Source organism: Nelumbo nucifera, chromosome 1 (assembly GCF_055504915.1).
Source record: "Nelumbo nucifera cultivar China Antique chromosome 1, China Antique-T2T, whole genome shotgun sequence".
NCBI lineage: Eukaryota > Viridiplantae > Streptophyta > Magnoliopsida > Proteales > Nelumbonaceae > Nelumbo > Nelumbo nucifera.
The window spans coordinates 84690634-84714109 of NC_142649.1; the positions used below are offsets into that span (position 1 = coordinate 84690634).

The 23476-nt window shown below is 37.5% G+C and overlaps 2 protein-coding genes across 4 annotated transcripts in view; one reads left to right on the top strand and one right to left on the bottom strand.

Annotated features, from left to right (window-relative positions):
- The first annotated feature begins 5686 nt into the window (after positions 1-5686).
- LOC104599479 (NAC domain-containing protein 73-like) lies at positions 5687-8414 on the top strand. Of its 2 annotated transcripts, none has more exons than XM_010262035.3 (3): positions 5687-6640; positions 6811-7000; positions 7279-8414. In XM_010262035.3, exons 1-3 carry the CDS (start codon positions 6485-6487, stop codon positions 7839-7841), a joined length of 909 nt encoding a protein of 302 aa, XP_010260337.1. In that variant the 5' UTR covers positions 5687-6484; the 3' UTR covers positions 7842-8414. The 2 variants fall into 2 exon arrangements, with proteins under 2 accessions (XP_010260337.1, XP_088743118.1); XM_088886992.1 differs by having other exon boundaries at positions 6226-6640; positions 7225-8414.
- A 1444-nt stretch (positions 8415-9858) lies between these two features.
- LOC104599480 (uncharacterized) overlaps positions 9859-23476 on the bottom strand; it is a 36831-nt gene continuing 23213 nt past the window's right edge. For both annotated transcript variants that reach the window (XM_010262036.3, XM_088886985.1), the window contains exons 11-14: positions 12850-12935; positions 12165-12777; positions 11994-12071; positions 9859-11622 (exon numbers count right to left, since the gene is read on the bottom strand). In XM_010262036.3, the coding sequence (XP_010260338.1) occupies positions 10579-11622; positions 11994-12071; positions 12165-12777; positions 12850-12935 (1821 nt within the window). In that variant the 3' untranslated portion in view covers positions 9859-10578. The remainder of the gene's footprint in view (positions 11623-11993; positions 12072-12164; positions 12778-12849; positions 12936-23476) is intronic.

The following is a 23476-nucleotide window of genomic DNA, read 5'->3' on the forward strand; positions in this document are numbered from 1 at the left end:
GCGGATGAGATTCCAGAATAATCATAAAGAAAGAGAGAGACGGAGATAGCTGAGTTATACTTGCACTCAACTATTAGCTTCTGAAAACCCAACCCAACTGGCGTCCTTTTTTTTTTTTTTTTTCTAAGAGCTAGGAGATGTATGTTAATCTATATGTATAACGACAAAACTAGATGGAATGTCTATATATATATATTATCTCAGAACTCGAACTCAGAAATGACGTGTGATAGTTTTCTTCAGTTGTCCGGAATGCGTGGAGGCTCTAATATATATTTGACATTCTCCCATACCTGCTTTCCGCATGATTTAATTTGTTAACTGTTTGGGTTTGAGAAAGATTTTAGTCTCCAAGATTCAACGAGGGAGCTTATTGGGCAACCTATCTAGTCAAAAAAAAAAAAAAAAGTGTAATTCACTCGATATATATCACTCAAGCCTGCCTTATATTGGAATTTAGAAATGGGACTGTGTTTCTTCTGCATCATTAATTTATATAATCTATGGTTTCCTATTGGGGTGGGGCTAGGTATTTAAGTAAGTCTCATCTCTTTCTTTCTTTATTAAAATTTAATTAATCAGATGACCACTACCCATTCATCTGGATTAATTAAAGTTTAGGATTTGATTCAACTGTCAGGTAATATGAACGTTGAGAATTGGGGGAGGAGGGTTATACAATCAAGGTTTAGTCATTAATGATCTAGGGGCAAGACAAGATTAATTATGATTATGAACCAACAACAGTGCCCAGATTGACGTAATGAAGCTACATTTTCAGTAAAGATTATTCAGAATAATAATGTATGCATTTGTTTCACTTTCAGATCTAGATAGGGAAAATTTGCTTTAAAAATGGAGGGTTAACCGTTAACCGAAATGAAGTATAGTAATAGCCTATCAATAAGTCATATGACCTTTGCCAAAAACTAAAAATCCATACTATAAAAGAAGTGCGATTACGCAACCCAGAGAGCTGCATCTGGCATCGCTTTCGCCTTTGCTTCGTATAATCGTTACTTAAACGTTTTATTTCTTTCTTTTGAAGGTGGGTGATGATTGCAGCAGTTAGATAGGACTTCAGCATCCACACCCCTGATTGGCCTTGCATGCGAGCCAAGCCAAAGCATACGGTGATGGGTATGCTATCCACAGTACTTGCCCATCTGCATCATTATATATATAATTAGTTTTGCTTTGGCATTGAAAGTAGTCCTTAATCCTTATTACGTACTTCGGTTATGATTTTTTGTAGCTTTTCTTCATGGAAATCTGATGATCAATTCATAGGAGACCCACCTTATTCGATATACATATACGGGTCTTTTAACTTTATTTAGGCTAAGTTTGGGAGTGTTCATTATTTTGAAAGGCTTATCCCTTGACGTTTGAGGCCCTACATCTTGAGGTGAGGCGCATAGATTATGTTTCAAGCCTTAAACCCCACAACACAACTTCGATGTGAGGTGTAAAAAGGCCTAAGCCTCCAGTACCAGTTATTATTTAGTGATTTAATGCAAAACAATATATTCGATGTTTTTTTAGTTCAAAAATATATGTAATAAATACTTCAATAATTATGAGCCAAATAAATAAAAAGTAGAAATGAAAAATCAATTGGAGAAAATGAGTTCAATGCAAAACAAGTCATTCAAGTTCTTAGTTTTTCTTAGATATATCAAGTGATTTTTCTTATTATTCTAATTCTCCTATGTTTGTTATTTTTCTCATTTCTTTTCCTAAGGAATTTATTTTCTTTTTATTGATTTTTTTTTTTTGCATAGACCAAATTAACTAAGCAATTTTCTTTCTTCTAAACTATTGAATGACCATAAATCTAATATTCAATTATATGGACGATTCTTCATATGTTTCCTTTCTTCTAAATTGGTCATTTGAATTAGTTGATTTGTTATTATTTTATTTAATGCTTAACCATTTAAACTTTATTTTATGGATATTATACCTTTTATCAATATTCTAACTTAATATATTATGTGGTATTTTATAAGTTTATAAATTTTAATTAATTTTATTCTTAAGCTTTGAGTCTTGCGCCTTGCAACACTTTGAGGCTTATGCGTCACCTTTTTGGGCCATTACCCCTCATCTATGCCTTTGGCCTTTTAAAACCTTGAGTGCTTATTTGAAAAATAAGTGTTTGTGAGCATTTAGTTAAAAAACACTTATTTCAAATAGGGATAGTATAAATACTTCCAAAATGATGTGGTGGGTTAATACAGGCTAGAAAAGTGATTTTTTAATAACCATTATTTTAAAATAAACTCAAATTTTGGATTTCTCAAATAAGCTAAGCGCTTATTCTCAGAGTAAACACTTATTTGGGCTTATTCCTCAAACGCCAACAAATATTTACAAAAATAAAAAATAAAAAAAAAATATTTATAAATAAATAAATAGCATATATACATATATATTATATATAACTAAATAAATACATAACATATATATTGGATCTGATGCTTCCGGATCAGAAGGGGGTGATCCGAATCCGATCGGATTCAAAAATCCATTTGCACCCCAATTTCCTAGGAAGATCTACAATCAACTTAACAACAGATTTCATGGAGGGAGAAAAATGTGGATCGAAGGAGATTCAAAGCTGATCATTGACGGTCTGGCGACTCCATCGGAGAGAAGGCAGCTAGCTCATCAAGAGCATTTTGGGAGTAACATTTTGCAAGACAAATTGTGGGATCTCTCCTATGTTTGTCTAGGGGAATTCTAGGGTAGGGCAACTCTGAGGTTTCTGGTTGGTTCTTTTCTTCTTCTTTATGTATTAGGGTTATTTCTCTTGTCTTTCATTTTGAGACTTATGCAGCAAGAAAGCTAAGGAGGTGTTGTACAATGTAAAGCAAAAAAACAAGTTTGGTTTTGTTTCAAAAAAGTAATTCACGTTTTTGAAACCATCAAAATAATGATTTTTAAAACAAAAACTAATGTTGGAGTAAAATATTGTACGATTTACGTACAAAATATAATGGGATATATTGGATGCATGATTTAAAATAAAAATATGTTTTACATAAAAATAAAACACATTTATAGCCAAGAACATGTTTTCCATATTTTTGTTTTAAGAAACAATTTGTTTTTGGAGCTCACAACAATAATAAAAATAATTCACATTAATTGAAGAATTAAAGAACACCCGCTAAAACTCTAAAACTATATAACTAAGTAGGTAATAAGAAAGAAGAAGAAGAATGGATATATATATATGGGATGAGACGGAGAAACAAGTGCCCCAGATTGGACAGTTTCCACTGCTGAAATTCTTGGAGCGCTATCATCAGTTAATAAGGCCAAACAGTTTATCCACTTGCTTGAAAAGAAAGGACCAATGTACTATCCCGATCCATCAAGGTCCATGAGTATGCCATTTGAATTGCTTCCAGTGTGACCACTCGATCAGTTCAACAACCCATTAGAATAGATGGCTTTGTGGATGCTGATGGTGAAACAAACTACCAAACAGAGCTCAGACGACGTACGTGCACAGAAACTAAATTAGAGAAGAAATCCTTTTCATTATTGTTGTTTGGGCATTTGACTGGATCATAATGTTGATGTTACAACATACAAGATACAACCCCCCCTCCCCAGGCAGTAAGGATGTATAGTTGCTGATGCTGATGCTGATGCTGATGCCGATGCCTCCGTCTAATTTGCATCCTCTTAAGTAGCCAAGGGACCCCTGTTGGATCTTCGTCGTGGGTCTTTCCTAGAAATTTCACTTCACATGCATGAAAGATGGGGACTTATTCGTGTCACCATGTTTATTCAACCAATGAACTACACTCAAAAACACACAGACAGACAAAAAAGAAAGTAGTAATCCACGTAATTGAGAAACAACCATTTGATGATTTTGGTCCTGTGCATGGCTGAAGGAAGAAGATAATTAAGCCCTTTTCAGTTTTCACTCACTACAGCTTTGCGCTTATAGCATTCAATTTCAGTTCTCAAGTCAAGTGAGCGATGATTAATTTGTTCATTCCCTGCCATTGCCATTTCTCCCCCACGCCACTGCATGTATTCATACATTGAGAATTTGAGAGCGGACTCATCTTGCTTTAAATCTTTAGATTACACTGGAAGCCCATTAGAAAAAAAAAATGGGTTAATTAATGGTCCAGCCCACCTGGCCCAATCGTTGTAGGGCTATGGTCCTCCATGCTATCCATGCTGATGCTGCAAAATACTTGGTTCCCCACCTCCAGGTCCTTCCAAAACCATTTTATATATTAAATTTAAGGTTTAAGGTTAGGATTTAGGGGTTTAGAGACTTCTAGGCTTTTTTAAAGCTTAAAGGTTTGGAGTTTAGATTTTAGAGTTTAAAGTTTAAGTTAGAATTTAAGGGTTTAAGGATTTGGGCTTTAGGGTGTAAAGATTTAAGTTTTAGATTATAGGGGAGAGTTTTTAAGGTTATATAAGGATTTATAGTTCAGATTTTATAATTTAGGGTTAGGATTTAGACTTTAGGTTTCAGGGTTTAAATATGAAAATCAAGCGGTGGTTGGACGCATGTCATCCAACCAGGTTGGAGTTAAGTATTCTATGCTACTTACACGGCAACACCGAAGGACGACAACTCAAAACCCACAAAAGGCAGTTGTGATTGTGGGCCAGGTGGGCCAGGTGTTCTTTATATAAAAAACATTTAGAATTAAAAAAAAAAAAAAAAACCCAGAAATGGAGGAATGCCATCATGTCATGCCCACATTATCCTAGCTATTTTATTGTAATTTTTGTAATAAAATACTCTTAGGTCACGTGATGGATTCCAGAACCAAATCGGCAATTTCGCTCTTTACGAACCCTCATCCCAAAAAACCGTTTTTATTTTCTGTTTTTTTTTTTAAATTTAATTTAATTTTGGGTGAACTGCTCAAGCTCAACGCTGTACGTTGAGTGAGATATATGACATCAGTTGATCGTATAAAGAAAGTCATACACACCGAACAGTTTCTCAAATGAAATGGTACCAAACATGAATCCAACGGTTGGGGGTCGTCATCAATCAAATCAAGAAGCGTGAAACCATACATTCCATTCCTAAATCCAGAAAGGGGAAACACATACTAATTAATCAAAGAAATCAAAAACCCTCCCCCAGAGTCGCAGACGGGCAGACCCAGAGCCAGAGCCAGAGCCAAAACAAAACATAATCCACACGTAAAAGTAAGCCCTTAGGCCTTAGCTATATTATTATCTTCGATTCCTCCTGCTTGCCTTGGCCACTTCAAAAGACTTGTTTGGGTGGCGTGGCTTTCCACATAAGCCAACCCTTATTCTATGTATTTGCATTAATAAACCAATTAAGTCGAATTTACGTGTAAATTGTAATGGTTGGAGGTGGAGCTACGCAACACCACCAACCAAACAGAGGAAGCTACCTCTACGTATATGCGTCCGTATGGTATGGGTTCTGTGTTGCCGACGCTGTTGTTGTGTTAACACACCAATACCCATTACCCAAATCAATTCAACGTACGAATCAGAGGGCTGCCATTCGATCCATCTCATGGAGAAGTCTACGTAAAGAAATGGAATTCCTTTAATTCATTCTTTGGTGGGTCATGTGTTTGATCTGCGTCCTTGAATTATTTGGTATTATGTGTATACATATATATATATAGCTTTAAAGACACTCTAGGGTGACATTGTATCTGAATTCTGAACCCAAGACTCTCTTTCTCTCCTTTTTCTCTCTCCCTCTCACAGACACACACAAACACACAGACACAGTCTCTTTCTTTCTCTCTCAGAAGGAGGAGGAGGAGGAGAGGAGAAAGGGTCTGTGGACTGTGGGTGTGTGGTGATACGTCTTTCATTGATGTAAGGTGTAAAAGTAGTTGGTTTGGTATTTTAATCAGATGAATCGTCAGAATTGCCCCATCTCCACTCCATCCTTTTTTGTTTTTTTAACGTTTGGCTTTGTTTTTGTTTGTGTCTGAGAATTTTATCCAGTGTTTTTTACGAGATAAAACCAGGCCGGCTACTGTTAAATAAAAAGGAAGCACCACCCTAAACTGCATTTATTCTTCCACAAGTCTTGTTCCTTGTTTTTAAGAAAACTTGACTTCCAAGTAACCTTTTTATATTATTTCTTGAAAATTCAGTCCCCTTCTTTCCTTCTCTCTTGATTTATTTTCTTAATTCGCTCTCATATACTCACAATTACATACATACCCATCTCTCTCCTCTCTCTCTCTCTCTCTCTCTCTCTCTCTCTCTGGTATAGTAGGTTGGTAGGAAAGGAAGATACAAATCGTTGCTGCAGATAGAAAGGCGAAAAAGTGGAGGAGAATTTAGTTCCTTCCCTACTTTTTTTTTTGTTATATCTATGTCTGTTGTCTCTTCTTCTTAGAGTTTGCTTGCTTATTTTGGAGAAGTGGAAGAAATAGGAGGCCAGGGTTCTCCATTGTGGGATGGGCATAAGAAGAACACAGGAGAGGAGATGACATGGTGCAATGACTGCGACGATGACACCAACGACAGAGCCATTCAGAGAAGCTCCCTGTCGACGACCGCCGTTGTCGATGACAGACCACCCCAAGATCGTCGTTTCATAACCTGCCCTTCTTGTGGTCATCGAATCGAATCTCTGGACCAGGTTGGTTCTCTTTTATTTATTTATTTCTTTTCTGGTTGAATGCTTTCAAAATATATATATATATATATATATATATATATATATATAAATCTTCGTTTATTTATTTATTAATCCTCGTTTCTTAAGTATATATCGATCTGAATTCTGAGCAACAAATCTGGTTGGATCAGGCGGGAATTCAAGACTTGCCGGGTCTACCCGCCGGAGTGAAATTCGATCCAACCGACCAAGAGCTTCTCGAGCATTTGGAAGGGAAGGTGCGACCTGATTTGCATAAGCTCCACCCTCTGATAGACGAATTCATACCTACCCTCGAAGGGGAGAACGGAATCTGTTACACCCACCCAGAAAAGCTACCGGGTGAGTGAATCCAACTTCCACATACAAACAACCCCATCACACTCTCTCTCCTATTCAACCCTTGTACTTTTCAGAACAAAATCACACTTTTACCTGTCTTCTGCTCTCTGCATGGACATGTCCATATATGGTATGGCATATCCTGTTGCATGCACCCATCTTCTGTAACTGTTCTAATATGTCTCACTTTGATTGTTTCAATCGCTGAATTGCATAAACAACAGAAGATTTGATCCATTTTATGTATGCTGATGTTGATGGCGATGGTGATCATCCAGGCTTAAGCAAGGATGGCTTAATTCGTCACTTCTTCCATCGGCCTTCAAAGGCCTACACGACTGGAACCAGAAAGCGCAGGAAGGTGCACACAGACGCCGACGGGGGCGAGACGCGATGGCACAAGACGGGCAAGACCAGACCGGTGTTTGCAGGTGGGAAGGTAAAAGGGTACAAGAAGATACTAGTGCTTTACACCAATTACGGTAAGCAAAGAAAGCCTGAGAAGACGAACTGGGTTATGCACCAGTATCACCTTGGTAATAACGAGGAAGAAAAGGATGGAGAGCTGGTGGTTTCCAAGGTGTTCTATCAGACACAGCCCAGACAATGTGGCTCAATCGTCAAGGACGCGATTCCAGTTCCAGCTGCTAAATCTAAAGCTCTAGCTGGGCACGATAGTTCTGGTCTCAAGGACACGGGCCACGCACACGCTGCCCTGGTCGAATACTATAACTCCTCCTCGCTCATTGCATATGAGCAAAGTGGGCATAATAGAGCAAGCTCACCTCAGTTAATACCTGATTTCGTTGTTCATCCTGATGGGTCTTCATTTCTTCCTTGAGAGAGATAAGAGTCGCCTCACGTCGCTAACCATGCAAATTTCAGACAGAGAAAAGAAATAAAAAAGAAAGTGAAGCAGTAATAGAGAGAAACGTTTAAATAGTTAGTATTTTGGGCAACAATGGCAGCAAGGACTAATTGCTGTTCTGTGTACTAGTTAGTGAAATAAATTATATTGTCATCAGTGATATGTCAAGTTGATATAGGGAAAAAAAAACGAAGGGGTGATGGGGGAATAAGAGGAAACCATTCCTTCATTAAACACTGAAGTTGTTATTCTTTTAGGTCTGGAACAGAAATCCTTGTGAGACCAATATTGTTTTTTGTACTTAGTTATATAGATCGATACAGGCTTTATCCAATGACCACTGTAGCTTTACATGGGTCATGGCACTTTAGTATGAGAGAGGGTAATGTTGATGTAAAATTGTACAAAGATGATTCTATTTCTAGTCTCACAGGTCCTTACTTCGACCCTTTGTGTTAATGGTCCATACTCCATACTTTGTTCTTTTCAGAATAAATTTAATAAATGTAAGAACTTTTATTTCATAATTTTTCTTATTTTTCTTCTCTCTCTCTCCCAATGTTGTATTGGTGGAATTTCTTGAAATATATATACTTGCCTCTGGACATTGTATGTTTTCTTCTATTTGGCAGAGAAAGAAACTCTACTGATAACAATGCAGGGATGCTTGGAAACCATGATTCATGAAATGGCTCTGGAAAGTGGAGAATGAATGCAGACTTGGCAGTTGAGTGCACTCATCACAGCTTACAAAAAAGAAAAAGAAAAGCAACCATGGAACAAACAGTATTTTACATTGGCATCTCTGTAGGACGGGTGGTACACGAGTAGGTAGCAGTAGGACCACATAAAAGGCTGAGCATAAGCATTCTATCAAACTTTTGGTGTATAGGTACTTTATTCTTTCTTGAGAAATTCTCTGCCTCAGTGGTTTGGTTTGGCACTTTGGCACTTTTCTGCATTGAGAGCAAGGTACTCAAATGTGATGCATGCCTGAGGACATACCTGCTTCTAGTTTTGGATATAAACTCCATTAGAAGATTCTAGAAGCCTCTAGAGAAAAAAAGATGGGGAACATTTTTTTTTTTTTTAAGGATCTGGGTGTTACAGAATATAGGTCAAAGAAAAACGACTGGATGCAGATATCTAGCTGCAGGTGTCTTGATAAATGACGCTAGAGAAAGGCTTGCTCCTAACCAAACAACCTGACATCTAGTTTTTCAACTTGAACGCCATGTTGACTCAACTGCACCCAGTACCCATTTGATTTATCAACAAATGCATCTCTACTCAAAACAAAGAGGTTATTTTTCATTGGTGGTAAGCTAGGTTAGCTAAAGTCATTCACAAGAGGAACCAGGAATACGTTCAGTGTCAGCTTCCGCAGCTCCTTCAACGGGGAACCCAGGGCCTGCCGGCCTGGTGCCTCCAAGGCTCTAATCAAGGTTTTAAATTTCGAATATTTAAGCCATTTCGAAGACTTTGTCTACAACGAATACAAAATCCAAATTCGCCCTTTATTTCTGGACTTAATTAAATCTGCTCGGAGTTTACATCGAATAACAAAGCATTTGAGAGAAAGTCATGTGGAAGTGACCAAGTAGCTGGTCTTAGATATGACAAATACGGCCAGCAAAAGTAACTGAGCAGCAGTAGATTTTGGTTTTTGGAGAGGGTATCTCTGTTGTCAGTCAAAGTGCTATAGGTGATGTAGTCATCTCCACAGAGAGTTAATAACCACAAGTGCATCTCCCTCAAAGATAACAAAGTCCAACCTCAATAACACCAGCTTCATGGTTTCAATTAGGCCAAAGCTTCGCATTCTACAGCACATACACAGGAAGATTGATGGTTCATGTAACTATATATGATCAGCTACATAAATCATGTTTCTGTTATGTTAAGTGCCATATCCATTGTTAAATTATAAACATTAGAATATCCTTTTCGATCTGCCCCCAGATCTAGTCCCTTCAAATTGTTACGGATCTGTAAGAAAATAAATTGTTAAGAAATATCGTTAAACTAGTGAAATTTCAAAATCTTAACACCCAAAAACTTTTCGCATATCCAAATCCAAAATTAAACAAATTCACCGTCACTTAAAACCATGCCTCAAACGTACCGATGAGAACCAAATATAAAAGCAAAAGCTTACATTTAATGACAATCCCATACAAGGAGACAAGGCAATATATCCATTAATGGAGTCCATACTTGTACAAAGCTACAAATAACACAGAAATGCAATCAAAAGCTAAAAAAAAAAAAAAAAAAAAAAAAAAATTGAATGCAGAAAACAGACTCGTCCAGTCCAGTGGCACTCCAATATCAGTGTAACACTCCTCCCCGCTTTCATATAAAAAGCTTCAGTGGAACTGTGATAAGAAACTGAACAAGCACAAAGTCTGTGAAGTAGCATTCTCAGCTAGGCAACCAGACAAGTAGAATAAATCCAAAATAGATGGGGTAAAGGTAAGTCTTGTAGCCCCATACCCAAAATTTTGCTGTCTGAAGTATGAATAACTAACTACAAAAATTACAGTGCTAGGATGTTTCTCAAAGCCGTGTACCTAATTAAGGCGGGGCATTTCAAGGGGATGAGACCATCAGGATTCCACTCTAATGGGCGACCTGATCTATGAGTACTTTTAGTAATAAATTACAGACTTCCCTATACAAAGTCATATGCTAAAGAGAGGAAGAGGTATCATTTCTGGAGGACATGTTTCTCATACAAAGAGAGAATGTCCTTCTTGTTGGGATTCCTTAACTGAAGCAACTCTGCACCAAAGCCATGTTTTGTGAGTTCTTGCTTCAGTTTCAGTACAGTAAACTTGGTATAGTCCTCTGAGTCGGTATGCTGATTGTGATTGTTATCATCACCTGCCTTAAAAACCGATCCCCCATCTTCTAATTGGGTATACTTCTGAGGACTACTTGTGCTCTTGGACCTCTTCCTTCCTCTGGTTATTTTGTCATCAACGTCCATGTCTTGAACAGATTCCACACCCCCATCATAGTCATCGTGCCTCAAACGTTTACCATGTGATGCAGTTTTTAGTTTACTATCTAATGCTGTTTCATTCAGACGAACTGAAGTCAATTCCTGCTGAAGTTGATCCAGTTTGCCCTGAGTTGATTGCAATTGCATAGATAGGGATTCTGCCCTATTGCTTGCCTCTGTCCTGGCTGCCCGTTCAGTAGCAAGAAGGCCCTCAAGAACCTGGACTGTGTTTGCCCTCTGTTCATTGTTTGATTTCAAAAGTGACTCAATCTCTTTCTCCCTCTCCTCAACCCTGGCCTCTAGTAGTGCAACTTTGGCCAAGGCATCCATTTCAGAAGCACGAAACCTCTCTACTTCCTCCACCAGGTATGCTTTCTGTCTCTCCAAGGTCTCAATATTCCTTTCTGCCCTTTCAATTTGGGCTAATCTCTCCATTGCCACCCGCTGGACTTCACTCTTTTCTTTTTGAGCTGTGACTGCTTCTGCCCGTGCTTTATCAGCCAATTCGGTAGCTCTCTTAGCTTCCTTTTCGGCAATTTTACACCTTTCCTGAACCTCCTCAAGCCTTTTGAATTCAGAGAGATACTTTTGCTCCAGATGGACCTTCTCTTGCTCCAATATCTTGGCTTCTCTTTCAAACGACTGAGATGTGGCTTTGACAGCATCCAACTTCGCAGCCAATTCTTTGATTTCAAGTTTCAAAGCTGATGTTTCTGAATCATAGCTCTTCAATTTTGACTCAGCAGCCTGCAAATGGATTATATTAGGTGAACTTCATTATTGCTATCATCATCAAGCATGCATGTATACATGGAGAAACAGATAAGCAAGCAATGCAGGCAAACACATACTTAAAAGGTGGTTTGTCTATGTTCAAGACAAGTACTGTCATCATTCTTGGTCCTTGATCTGTGATTTGTAGCCTAATTATATGATTATGTTCATCTGAAGGTGCATGCTTTATGGTCATAATTAATACACTAATGCACATTTCCAACAATTTGATTTATGTTTTGCACAAGTGATAGCATTACAGAAAGCTGAATAAAAGAGATAACAAACATAAATACTTCATCTAGGGATCTTCCAATATTATGATTTAGTCTTGAAGACTTTACCTTCAGTCCCAAACTCAAAGTAGTCACATGCTGCTCAGTGGATTCAAGTTTTGCTTCCTTCTCCTTGATTTCCTCTTCCTGTCATTTATATATGGAAAATGAAAACCATCATCATTATCTGAGGTCTTCCCTTTTATGGCTGGGGATTGGAAGAAGGGGGTTGCACTTAACCTTTTCAGTCAGAGTTGCTGAGAACTCTTCCCTCAGAGCATCTTCTCGTAATTGTGTCTGTTTGTTTGTCCGTTCCTGCACTGCTGCTGCCTTCTCCAGAGCAGCCTTGGCTTCTCTAACAGCAATACCATACTTCCGTTTCCACTCCTCTGCCTCCTCTTGAGCAGACTGAGCTTGTTCACGAGCAGCAGCCAGTCTCGCTTCAGCCGCACTGGTTCTGGATTTGAGAACTGCTATTTCTGAATTTGCTTGGTGTTCCTCAGCTGTCTGCTTTGAGAAGATCTGCTCATACTTTCTTTTCCATTCCAAAGAATCCTGCCTGGCAGAATCTGCACTTTTTGATAAGCTTGAGCACCTCTCTTCCAAGGAACTGCATTTGCTTTGTAAGGAAGTAATACGGTTCATATATTCATCAGAAAGCTTTTTTTTGTCACTGATAGCATCATCATAACGTTTCAGATATTCAGTTTTATATTTTTCACTTGCTTCCAGTTGCTTCTTGAGTAACTCCAACTTGTCTTCAGTTGAGCGGCATTTCAGCATGAGGTTACTCTTCTCTGACCCAATTTGATCTTCACGCTTCTTGGCAAGATCAACTATTGACCCTTCCAAGCTGGGAAGTTTGACAGCATCAGCTGAAAGTAATCATTAAAGCACAAATGATACAGAAGACAATGACACAAACCTCTGCTGTAAGAAGACTGCAAGTTTCTGCCACTTTCCTGGACCATGAGATGATGCTTCATACTCAGATAGAAGACCTTCAAGAATCTACACGGGTAATTCACAACCATGTCAAATAAGAAGATATGCTGATAACTAATACAGTATATCAAACACCATAGAAAAACAATTAAATGCAGAACTTGCAGGGGAAGATTACCGCCCCCCTTTGTTTTTTTTATTTTCAATAGTGATTTTTTTAAAAGGAAACTTTCATTAGAAACAAAAAGAGAGGGGGGATGTACATTAAAGCAGAAGCCCAAAAATCCCAAGAAACAGATTCACCTGGACAAAGTATTGGACTATACAAAAGAGCCTTATCCTCCCCCGATTTGGCTAGAAAATCAGCCACAGAATTAAAAATAAAAGAAATACACAGGTGGTACATGTGCATTGTGGCATCCCTTTCCCCTTATTTTCCTACTCTAAAACCAAGAAATACTACTAAGACACTAGGAATATGACAAACCCTGGTAACTTCTGACTTGGACTGTGAGAGAATAAAAAAATTCCTAGTTGACTTAGAACTAGGATTCAGAAAATCCCTATTTGATTTAGGGGGCATTTGATAACAGCTCAAGTGGCTGAACTGAAAAGCTTATCACTTTGTCTTTTAGTGAATAAGTGGCCTGAATACTTGAATTTGAAACACTGAAAAGAAGAATCTCCAAAGGAAATCAAATCTGAGCCACCTTACTAAAATGAACAAATTTCTTGTGTTTCCCCATTCCTTGTTGCACATAGTTTTCAAGGCATCTAGGCGATTCTGGGCAACACTGAGGAGCCTAGGCTTCACATAGGCGATAAAAATTCTATAATATAAAAAACTAACTTTTGGATAATTCCCTAGTTTTATATACCATTCAGCATGTATATTAATTGAAAAATAGCAATTCTCTTTAGCAAGAACATTAAATTTCCTCTAAAAATGTAGCAAATCATCACATCTAAAAGATAAAAATCTTTTACATATATTAATTTCATTGTTTTCAAAAATAATACTACTATAATAAGTATTTAACAGAGCAATTTCATATCAATTAGCAGCTAAAGAAGGTTATTAACTTTGTATGATAAATATTAAAGATGGAAAGTAAAATAGAAAAAAACAAGGATGGAGTTTCTGTTTTATTTAATTAGAGAGAGAGAGAGAAAAGAAAAAAATAACCTCTTTATAATTCTATTCTTTCTTTCCTCTTTCTTTTTTTCTTTCTTTTTGCTGAGAATTTAATCAGTTTTGTGAAGATTTAGCAGTAATCTTTTATATGCTTATTGTTTAGATAGGAAGTAGGGACCACAGCACTCTTGTTGGGCCCTTTGTTGATTGCCTTTTAAGTGTTTTATGCAGTTTTAGATGCTTGCCGCCCTATAAGGGTATATTTGTCATTGTACTCCACTTTATATTTTAATATAGATACTAGTGAAGGGGGCAGCCAGATTAAGAAATCTCTTTTCTCTCTCAAACCTCTTCCTCTTCAAGAAAACATCTTTTCTTTCACAGATTTTTTAATTCAGCAAGATTTCTACTTGGTACCAGAGCAAGGTTAGGGTTTCTTGGAGTTCCCCCATGCAACCCTAGATCAGCCGATTGCATGAGGAGATAAAGGGCTGATTGATCTACTTCAAACTACCCAGTTCTTGGGTTTTTTTGTGTATTTCAGTCATCAAGAAGATGATCTAGGTTTTGGCATCAAAATCAGGAAGAACTGGAGTGTGGGAAAGAATCCTAGGTAAGTTGGACTCTTCCTTCTTGATCTGATCTTGGGTGCTTGGACCTTGTTGGACTTCTCTAGGGTTTTTATAGTGGGCGGTTGGGTTTCTGGATATTTTTAAGCTTTCTAGAGTGATCGAACTACTCTTCTCTCCAGTGGGAAACGGTGGGAGAAGAGGGTTTTCTCTCCAAATAGGGTTCTCCTTCCGAAAGGGTTAGCCGCCACTATGAGTGAGATCGATCTGATCTTAGAGACTTTTTACCTAGTGTTTTGCTGTTTTTAAATTGTTTGAAGCTGAAATGGAGGGCTGGAGTACTGAACAGAAGTCCACCGATAACATGAGTCCAGGTGTTGGAGGTACAAGTGATATGTTTGGGTCTAGAATTATTGTCGTGGTCAAATTGGATGGTACAAATTATTTAGAATAGGCAAAATCAGCCAAGATGGCCATTGGTGATGTCCTGGCTATGTAATTTTATGTTACCCCACATTGGCAAAAATTTTCTATGGGCTAATACAGAAAATGAGATTTGGGATGGAATTACTGAAACCTATTCCCAAAAGCAGAATGTAGCCAAAGCCTATCAGTTAAGGAATCAGGTGATTAGTATAAAACAAGGAGATAAACCACTTGCCATGTATTTCTCCATGCTAAAAACCCTTTGGTAGGAGATAGATCACTTAGAAACTATGGTTTGGGAAAGTGTGAATGATGCAGCAACCTATCAGAAGTTGGTAAAGAATAATAGGGTTTTTGAGTTCTTGGCCGAGTTAAACCCTAAATTTGACATTGCTAGGCAACATATCCTTTCTAGAGAGAGTGTGACACTTTCTCAAGTCTATGACTTTGTTTCTAGAGAGGAGAGCAGGAGGAATGTCATGTTGAAACAACCTAGGATTGATCAGTCTGCTATGGTTAGTACAACCAGACCCAATCCAAATGAAGTCAGGGGAGCAGTGAGACTAAGAGGGAGAACAAGAAGGACTTGGTGTGTGATTATTGTAAGAAGGCTAAGCATACCAGAGACGCTTGCTGGAAGCTCTACCCACACCTCACACTAGCTCAGGTCAAGAACAAGAAAGGAAATGCAAATGTGCCAATTACAGGAGACTCTTTGGGACCCCTTACCCAAGCTGATTGGGAGACCATTGCAGTACAGCAGTCAGAACCAAATTGGAGAAGTTTGGACAGCTTATGAGTAAGAAGGATTCAGCCGGTTCTAGTTCTTCAGATGGACAACAGAGTGCAAGAGCCAATCACACCACCTCTTATTGCTCATACAGGTAGCTCATATGCAATTACAAATTATGCATCCACCTCAGGTAAGGAGGGACCTCCCTAGATTATAGACTCAAGAGCATCTGAGCACATAACTAACATACCAACCCTTTTCAGTTCTTACCAATTGTGCTCTGGTAAAGGCAGAGTCTCTACAGCAAATGGTTCACATGTCCCCATTGCTGGGAAAGGGAAAGTTAGAGTGACCAATAATATTACTTTATCTTTTGTCTTACATGTCCCTAGACTTAATATTAACCTCCTTTCTATTAGTTCTTTGACAAAAAATTTAAACTGTTCAGTGACCTTCCTCCCTAGTAATTGTGTTTTGCAGGATCTGGAGTCAAAGAGGACGATTGAGAGTGGTCATGAGGTGAATGGGGTCTACCTTTTGGACGAAATACCAAGACATCAGAGCCACCATGTTAGTAGAAACAGTAATAGTGGATCAGAGTCGGTGAGTCAGATTATGCTCTAGCATAGTCGGTTAGGTCATATTTCTTTCAGGTCATTAAAGGTTTTGTTTCCAAAGTTGTTTGAGTTTATCCAATTATCTAGTTTGGAGTGTAAAAGTTGTCATTTAGGAAAGCATTGTAAACATTCTTTTAAATCAAGTAATAAAAGTACTTTTTCTTTTGATGTTATTCACACTGAAGTATGGGGCCATACCATATTCCTTCCATGGGTGGCTACCGTTATCTCTTGTTTGTGGATGATTACACGCGGTATTCTTGAACATATTTGATGAGATCCCATGATGAAGTACCTATTTTGGTACAACGGTTCCACCAGATGGTTCTCATACAATTTGGAGTGAGAACTAAGGTTTTCAAATCAAATAATGCCAAAGAATACTTTGAAAATGATTTGGCCACATACTTTTTAGAGCATGGTGTAATTCATCAGAATAGTTGTGCATATACACTGCAACAGAATAGAGTAGCAAAGAGGAAAAATAGACCATAGTTTCAAATGTCGCAAAATATCGCTAATGTCACCCGACATATGTCGATGTTGAGGCTCAACGACATGAAAATGGATGGTAATATAAAAATTACATTATTTCGGTCGACATTTCCTATATTTCGGAAATGTCGACCAAATTGGTCCAAATAACCAAAAAAATTACAGTTTTTCCTATTATGTCGATAGGATGTCGATAATGTCGACAAGATGTCGACTAATGTACATTAATAATATAATATATTAGTATATTATATTATTATAATACAGTACATTATATAAATTATTCCATTAATAATTTCTATTTAATATTTCAAATAAAATATTTATGAAAAATAATTGACAAAATATAAAAACAAAAGAATAAATTAATTACTTTATAATATAAAACATAAAATATTTTTCAAGTAATAAAATATTAACTAGTTAGTATTTTTTAAAATATTTATTAAAATCAGAAAGTGTTTATTAAATTTTATAATAAATCATTTTCTACATTTAATATAAAAAATCAGAATAAATTTATTAAATTTTATACTAAATCATAATTTATTATAAGTTTAGTATTAAAAATCATAATAAATTCATTAAGTTTTATAAGAAATCAGAATTTATCATAATCTTAATACTACAAAAAGGAGAATCGGTTTATTAAATTTATAATAAAACATAATGTATTATAACTTTAATATTTAAAAAAATCAGAATAAATGTATTTCTATTTACTAGTGTGAAATAAATATATTAGAATTTATAATAAATCAGAATTAAAATAAGAAAAGAAAATATCAGATAACCTTGTAAAAACATCAAAATGCATAATAAATCAGTAAATCGTCATTTACTAATTTGTTATTGATCTTAGTTTCTTAGCTTTATATAATGGTTGGGAATAAGATAATAGTCTAGAAATATGTATTAATGCTTCTTTTATCATCTTACAAAATATCATTGCATATTTCCACATATTTCAAAATATTTCCACAATGTCTCTAATTTTTACAATATTTCCCCTCGACATTTCTGACATATGTCCTATATTTTGGTAAGCGACATTTACATCGACATCGACATTTTAAACCTTGAAATAGACACATTGTGGAGGTGGCAATAAGTCTTATGGTGTGTGCTTTAGTTCCTATTCGTTTCTAGGCAATTTTAAGTGTTTTATGTAGTTTTAGATGCTTGCCGCCCTACACGGGCATATTTGTCATTGTACTCCACTTTATATTTTTAATATAAATACTAGTGAAGGGGGCGGCCAGATTAAGAGCTCTCTTTTTTCTCTCAAACCTCTTCCTCTTCTTCTTCTTCTTTCTTCTCTTCTTCAAGAAAACATCTTCTTTCACAGATTTTTTAATTCAGCAAGATTTCTACTCTTTTCTCTCCTCAAAACCCTTTGATCTTTTAAATTTCAATAGTAAAACATTAAAACAAAGTATAATTGATATATATAACATATAATAAAATCTTTTAACACAACTTAATAAGATATAACAATATAAATGATATTATAAAAGGCGCCTGCCTTGTCATTTTTGTCGCCTAGGTGGGCGCCTAGTTGCTAAAAGTCAAGGCATTTGGGCAAGGAGCCCAGCCAAGGGTGCCTAGTCGCCTAGGCTGACGCCTTGACAACTATGTTGTTGCATATATAACAAAGGGTCCATTTGGTTCACAGTCGGAATTGGAATGGTCTATGTCCATAGTTTGTTTGGTTCAGACAGGAATTGGAATAAGTTGGAATGGGATTTCATTCCCAAGGGAGGGGACAGAATGGCCATTTCGCCAAATGGGGGAACGCCATTCCACCAGAAATGGGAATGGGATTCTGATTCCGCCCAACCAAACAATTGGAATCGGAATGGCCCATTCCAATTCCAATTCTAGACCCCTATTGCCACGAACAAAATGGTCCAATTAGTTCTCCATCTTGAAGCTTCTCTTCTTCAATTGCGAGTATACTACCAAACACCAACAGCCATGCAAATGCTTCCACTAAAAGAGGAACCAAATTGACCCACTACCTTTTTTAGGGTGGATACCAGCAATTTTATTGATTATAAACAAAAAGAGATGTACAAAATTTACAAGTAAATCAAAGAGAGCATAGAGACATCCTATCACTCCACGTATATTCCTTTTACAACTGTGACCAAAACAAAAGATCCCTATTTACTCCTTGTTTGGCTAACACATCAGCCAAACTTGGTACCCATTTAATTTTGACTTGTATATTTCTAACCAGCCACTTAAATCTTTTTTCAGTTCATTCCAATAGGTCCACCCCACCTTCTCCCTATTCAATAAGCAGCCTATTGCCACCTTGAGTCACCTCCAATGATTAATTTTATTTGGTCCACATACCTTTGACATCATTGTTCCCCACCCAGTTCCGAATAATAGCCTTATAAAATGATTTAGGGTAAATTACAGACTGCAACCTTCTACTTTGGGGGTAGTGACATAGGATTGAAGACCAAGAAATATCTCAATGTGGCCTCTTTTTTTAAATTTGTTCAATAACCCATAAGAAGGGAGAGATTGATGAGGATGTTGCCCATAGAATTAGAGCAGGATTGGCAAAATTGATGGGTGCATCAAGATTCCTAAATGATAGGAGAATACCACTTAAGCTAAAAGAAAAATTTTATAAAATGGTTACAAGGCTAGTGATGTTGTATGGAGCATTGTGTTGGGCAATCAAAAAATAACATATCCAAAAAAGGAGTAGCTCCAATAGGTGATTAAATGAGGGAAAGTAGACTAAGATGACTTGGTCAAGTACAAAGAAGACTATCTACATCACTAAAGAAAAGAAGTGACCTATTACAAGTTGAAGGGTCTAGATGAGATGGGGCCAGACCAAAAAGGACATGGGTGAAATCCTAACTAGAACAGAATGGCACAACATGATTTATTTAGCTGATCTCATATAGTTGCCTAGTTGGGACAAAGTTTAGTTAAGTTTAGTTGAAATCCTAATTCAATTAGGAGAACCAACTCCTAATGCAACTAGGATAACCATCAATGACTCGTTATCAGAAAATAACTACTGAAAAACTACCATGTAGATGTAGAAGTATTTAAAAATGCACAAAAATCCAAATATCCCACATTTGATTATTTGTTCCTACATCATTAACTAGCTCAAATAGAACAAGTCATATGAATTAGGACCAATTAACTCCCAGCTCTTCCACAAGAAACCAAAATAAAACTAGCATGCATGATAGCTCTACTACATGGGCTGAGATTAGGGAGATCTCTCAACATAAAAAATCTGTGAATAGAAGGTGATTCCAGAACTGTCATCGGATGGTTGAGCCAAAATAAGCCAGGTTCATGGTGCTACGGACATAACATGAAAGAGATTACAACTCCTGAAAGGGAGATGAATGAGCGGTGTTCGTGAGTTCAACTGAAGGAAACTTCAATAGGCTCAGGCTGCTCAATAGAAGTTTGGTTGGGCAATTTGTCAATTCTGAACCAGATGTGGAAGAGGTGTGGGCTTGGGCTTTGGCTGAATGGAAACTGAACAATCCTTTCTAGGTGAGGAGACTGAATGTAGGTTCTTTTCTTTTTTCGTTTAGCTGTGAAGATGAAGCTCTTGATGCTCTTAATGGCGAACAAGATCAGTTACATTATCTAGAGCTAAGGTTGGGAAGATGGAACACTTGTTTGGGCTCTAAGAAACTTGGGGCCCTCAAGTTTTGTCTGGATAAACATTTTTGGCATCCCTTTGCATGCATGGAGTTTTCAAACGTTCAGGGCAATTGGAGATGCTTGTGGTAATTTTCATTTTGTTGATTCAAGAACCAACACTTGGAAGAACCTCTTTTCTGCATTATCCTAATCGAGGTTGAGGAAGCCCATTTTGTTCCTGCTTCCTTGTTGCTTCATTACAGTGGAGAACCGTATGACTTAAGAATGGTGGTGGAAGGGTCTTACCCTGGTAGATGGTTAGACAACATTGTTCAATGGAAGGAGTGGTGTGTTCCCTCTACATCGACTGGTTCGAAGTTGAGGAAGTTGTTCGGGCTCCAAATAGATGAAGAAACAGAGGTTGAAGGTGAGGGCATTTCCAGAATAAACATTGCTAATTTTGATAGCGAGGTTGATGGGATGGGGCTGGTTGAATTTTGAGGCATTGGGAAGGTGGAGAGGGATCGATAGAGGTATTGAGTAGTGGGGACCACTTGGATTCAACTGAATAAGTAAATAAAGGTGGCACATGTGCCTTAGAGATTAATGTAGCAGGAGGGAGGCCAAAGACTGAAGCACACGTGGTGGACCAAAAACATAAGGGATCGGGACCTTATGAAGGAGTTGGAAAAGTTTTGATGCTTTCTTTTGAGGAGCCGACTGTTGGTTTAACTGGGCCCACTTTCAAAAATCAAAAGAAAGGAAGCAGGTCAATGTGTCAGGTCTAAAGTGCAATAGGTGGAATTCAGCTTTGTTTAAACGTCCAAAAAGATGGACAAGATCATGCAAACCCTCTCCAGTTAGAACTCGAAGGGGAAAGGAAGATCACTGGGAATGGGTGACTTTCAGGTTCAAAAAAGGGAAAGAGGAAGCCACAGTGAGAACAATGGAGGGGAACATAGGAAGCAATATTGTTCAGAGCCCTGGCATAGGCAAGAACGCACCTGTTTGCTGCAAGCAACAGGTGGTGGAAGCTGAAGGAGCAGCTCTGACGGAGGATGCTGGCACTTCATCTTCGATTTCTCAGGTAAATAAAGTTTTGCCCCGAGGCCCTTATGAGGACAGTAAAGAAGAGGTTGGGCTAGAGGAAAATTAGAAGGTCTGGAAAGGGTTCATGGCCGACTCAGGAAGAATTTCAAGAAGTGACAATGGAGGAAATGTCAGTCTGGATGCGGTTTTCTACTCACCTACCCGAGTTAAGAAAAATGATACTGTTCAACGGCAATTGAAGGAAGAGTGACTGGTGATTCAGGAAGGAAGGAGGAGGTTGAGAAAATTATAGGTGTGGTGGAAGCAACGAATGTCTTTGAGGAGGTGGTGATAGGAAAGTTGGGTATGGACCTAGGAAGAAGGAAGGCGACAGAGTTAGATTCTGTTACTCCTGTTGAAGAGGTTCCCCTAGAAACTACAAGGGGCTAGGAATTCTCACATTGTTCACCTAACCTAGGTATTCTCTCGGTTAAAACATGGTTTGGTTGGTGCTGGACCTACAAAAATTTTTAAAAAGGTTTATAAAAGAAGAGGGGGGAAGCTTATAGCTCCATCATTTGAAGAGTTTGGGGAGGTGGATTCTTCGGCTCTCATCAGTTCAGACTATCAGGTGGAAAAAGAAAACGAATCAGCTTTCAGTTCTGAAGTGAGATTTGATGAGAGCAGTCTTGAGGAGCAGAAGGAAGGATCTAGAAGAGTCCCTATCAAGAAAATTGTTGAGAGAGAAGTCGAGATTGGTAAAAGTCTTGGCTTTTTTTTTTTGGGGGGGGGGGGGGGGGGGGGGGGGAAGCGAGGAGTTTGCTAAGGCTTTTGAGGTGTTCAAGAGAAAGAGGATGGAAGAGATCAAGAGAAGCTGAAGAAATTGGAAGTCAAGGAAAGGGGTGAGATGTAGAAATTGACGAGGCGGAAAGTCTTGAGGAGGAGATGTAGGGAGACTGGGTGTATGGATTCTGATTAGGGTCTTTGAGTTCGGAGTTGCTTGAAGGTGGTTGATGTGGAGTCTTTATTGTCTTGATTGTTTTATGTTTTTAGGCAATTCTGGGTGTAAGTTTGTTAGCGTCTGTTTTCCTCTGGTGATTTCTTGTCACCTTTCTCATGTAATCTCTTTTTCTTTAATAATTTTTTCTTTTATCCTTCAAAAAAAAATATTCACATGGATACACAGATCAGCCAATGGCATAGCTGCTTCCCTTGCAAGACAAGGACCAAGGGATCAACAGAGATCAAATGTTTTGGGGAACCATCTAAGTGATGTAATGCTAACATGGGGCTGCAATGTATTGATTGTGAGTAAATTTGGGACACATTCTATTTTAACAAAGTAATAAATCAGTTTCTAAGTTATTGACAAAAAGAAAAAAAAAATGCATGGTTTTGAGATCCCAAGGAACTCATCAAGTAAAAAATGTTGGAATGTTTCAGTGGATTTCCTCAGCGAAAGAAAACAAAAGTTTGCAATCTTGTTTTCCCAATATTATCAGATTCAGACAGAATAGAAAACCGGAATGCTTGCTGCAATACACATTTGATGGTTTAACTATTAATTAAATTCCCGATCATCCAGCCTGCAAAACACATCACAAAAAAAAAGACCCAAATTGCTGGCTGAATCACCAGTTTACCAGTTCAACCACCAGGTCCAATTTGAATCTGGCAACACAAGATTTTTTTTTCATCGGTAACAAGATTAAAAACCTTCTATTAAAAACATAAAAGATTTTAATTCTGCACTATAAGTCAAAAAATAAAGACAGACAATTAAAAAAAGGTGATTCTCAATCTAATCAGAACATGTAGTAGTAAAAAAGGAAAAAGAGGAGATTTTTTCATGGTAATGAATTAAATATTTTCAGTAATTGATATACCTATTTAAGTCTTCTTAATCTTCTCTTATTTCATATAGACAGTTATCTGCTATGGTTTCTTGAGTCTTAAAATGTGCA

Bases quoted from the DNA above. Each gene is read 5' to 3' on its own strand.
- LOC104599479 (XM_088886992.1), top strand. From the start codon at position 6,485: ATGACATGGTGCAATGACTGCGACGATGACACCAACGACAGAGCCATT. The intron at 6,641-6,810 runs GTTGGTTCTCTT...TGGTTGGATCAG, and splicing joins GAATCGAATCTCTGGACCAG to GCGGGAATTCAAGACTTGCC. The intron at 7,001-7,224 runs GTGAGTGAATCC...CATAAACAACAG, and splicing joins CCACCCAGAAAAGCTACCGG to AAGATTTGATCCATTTTATG.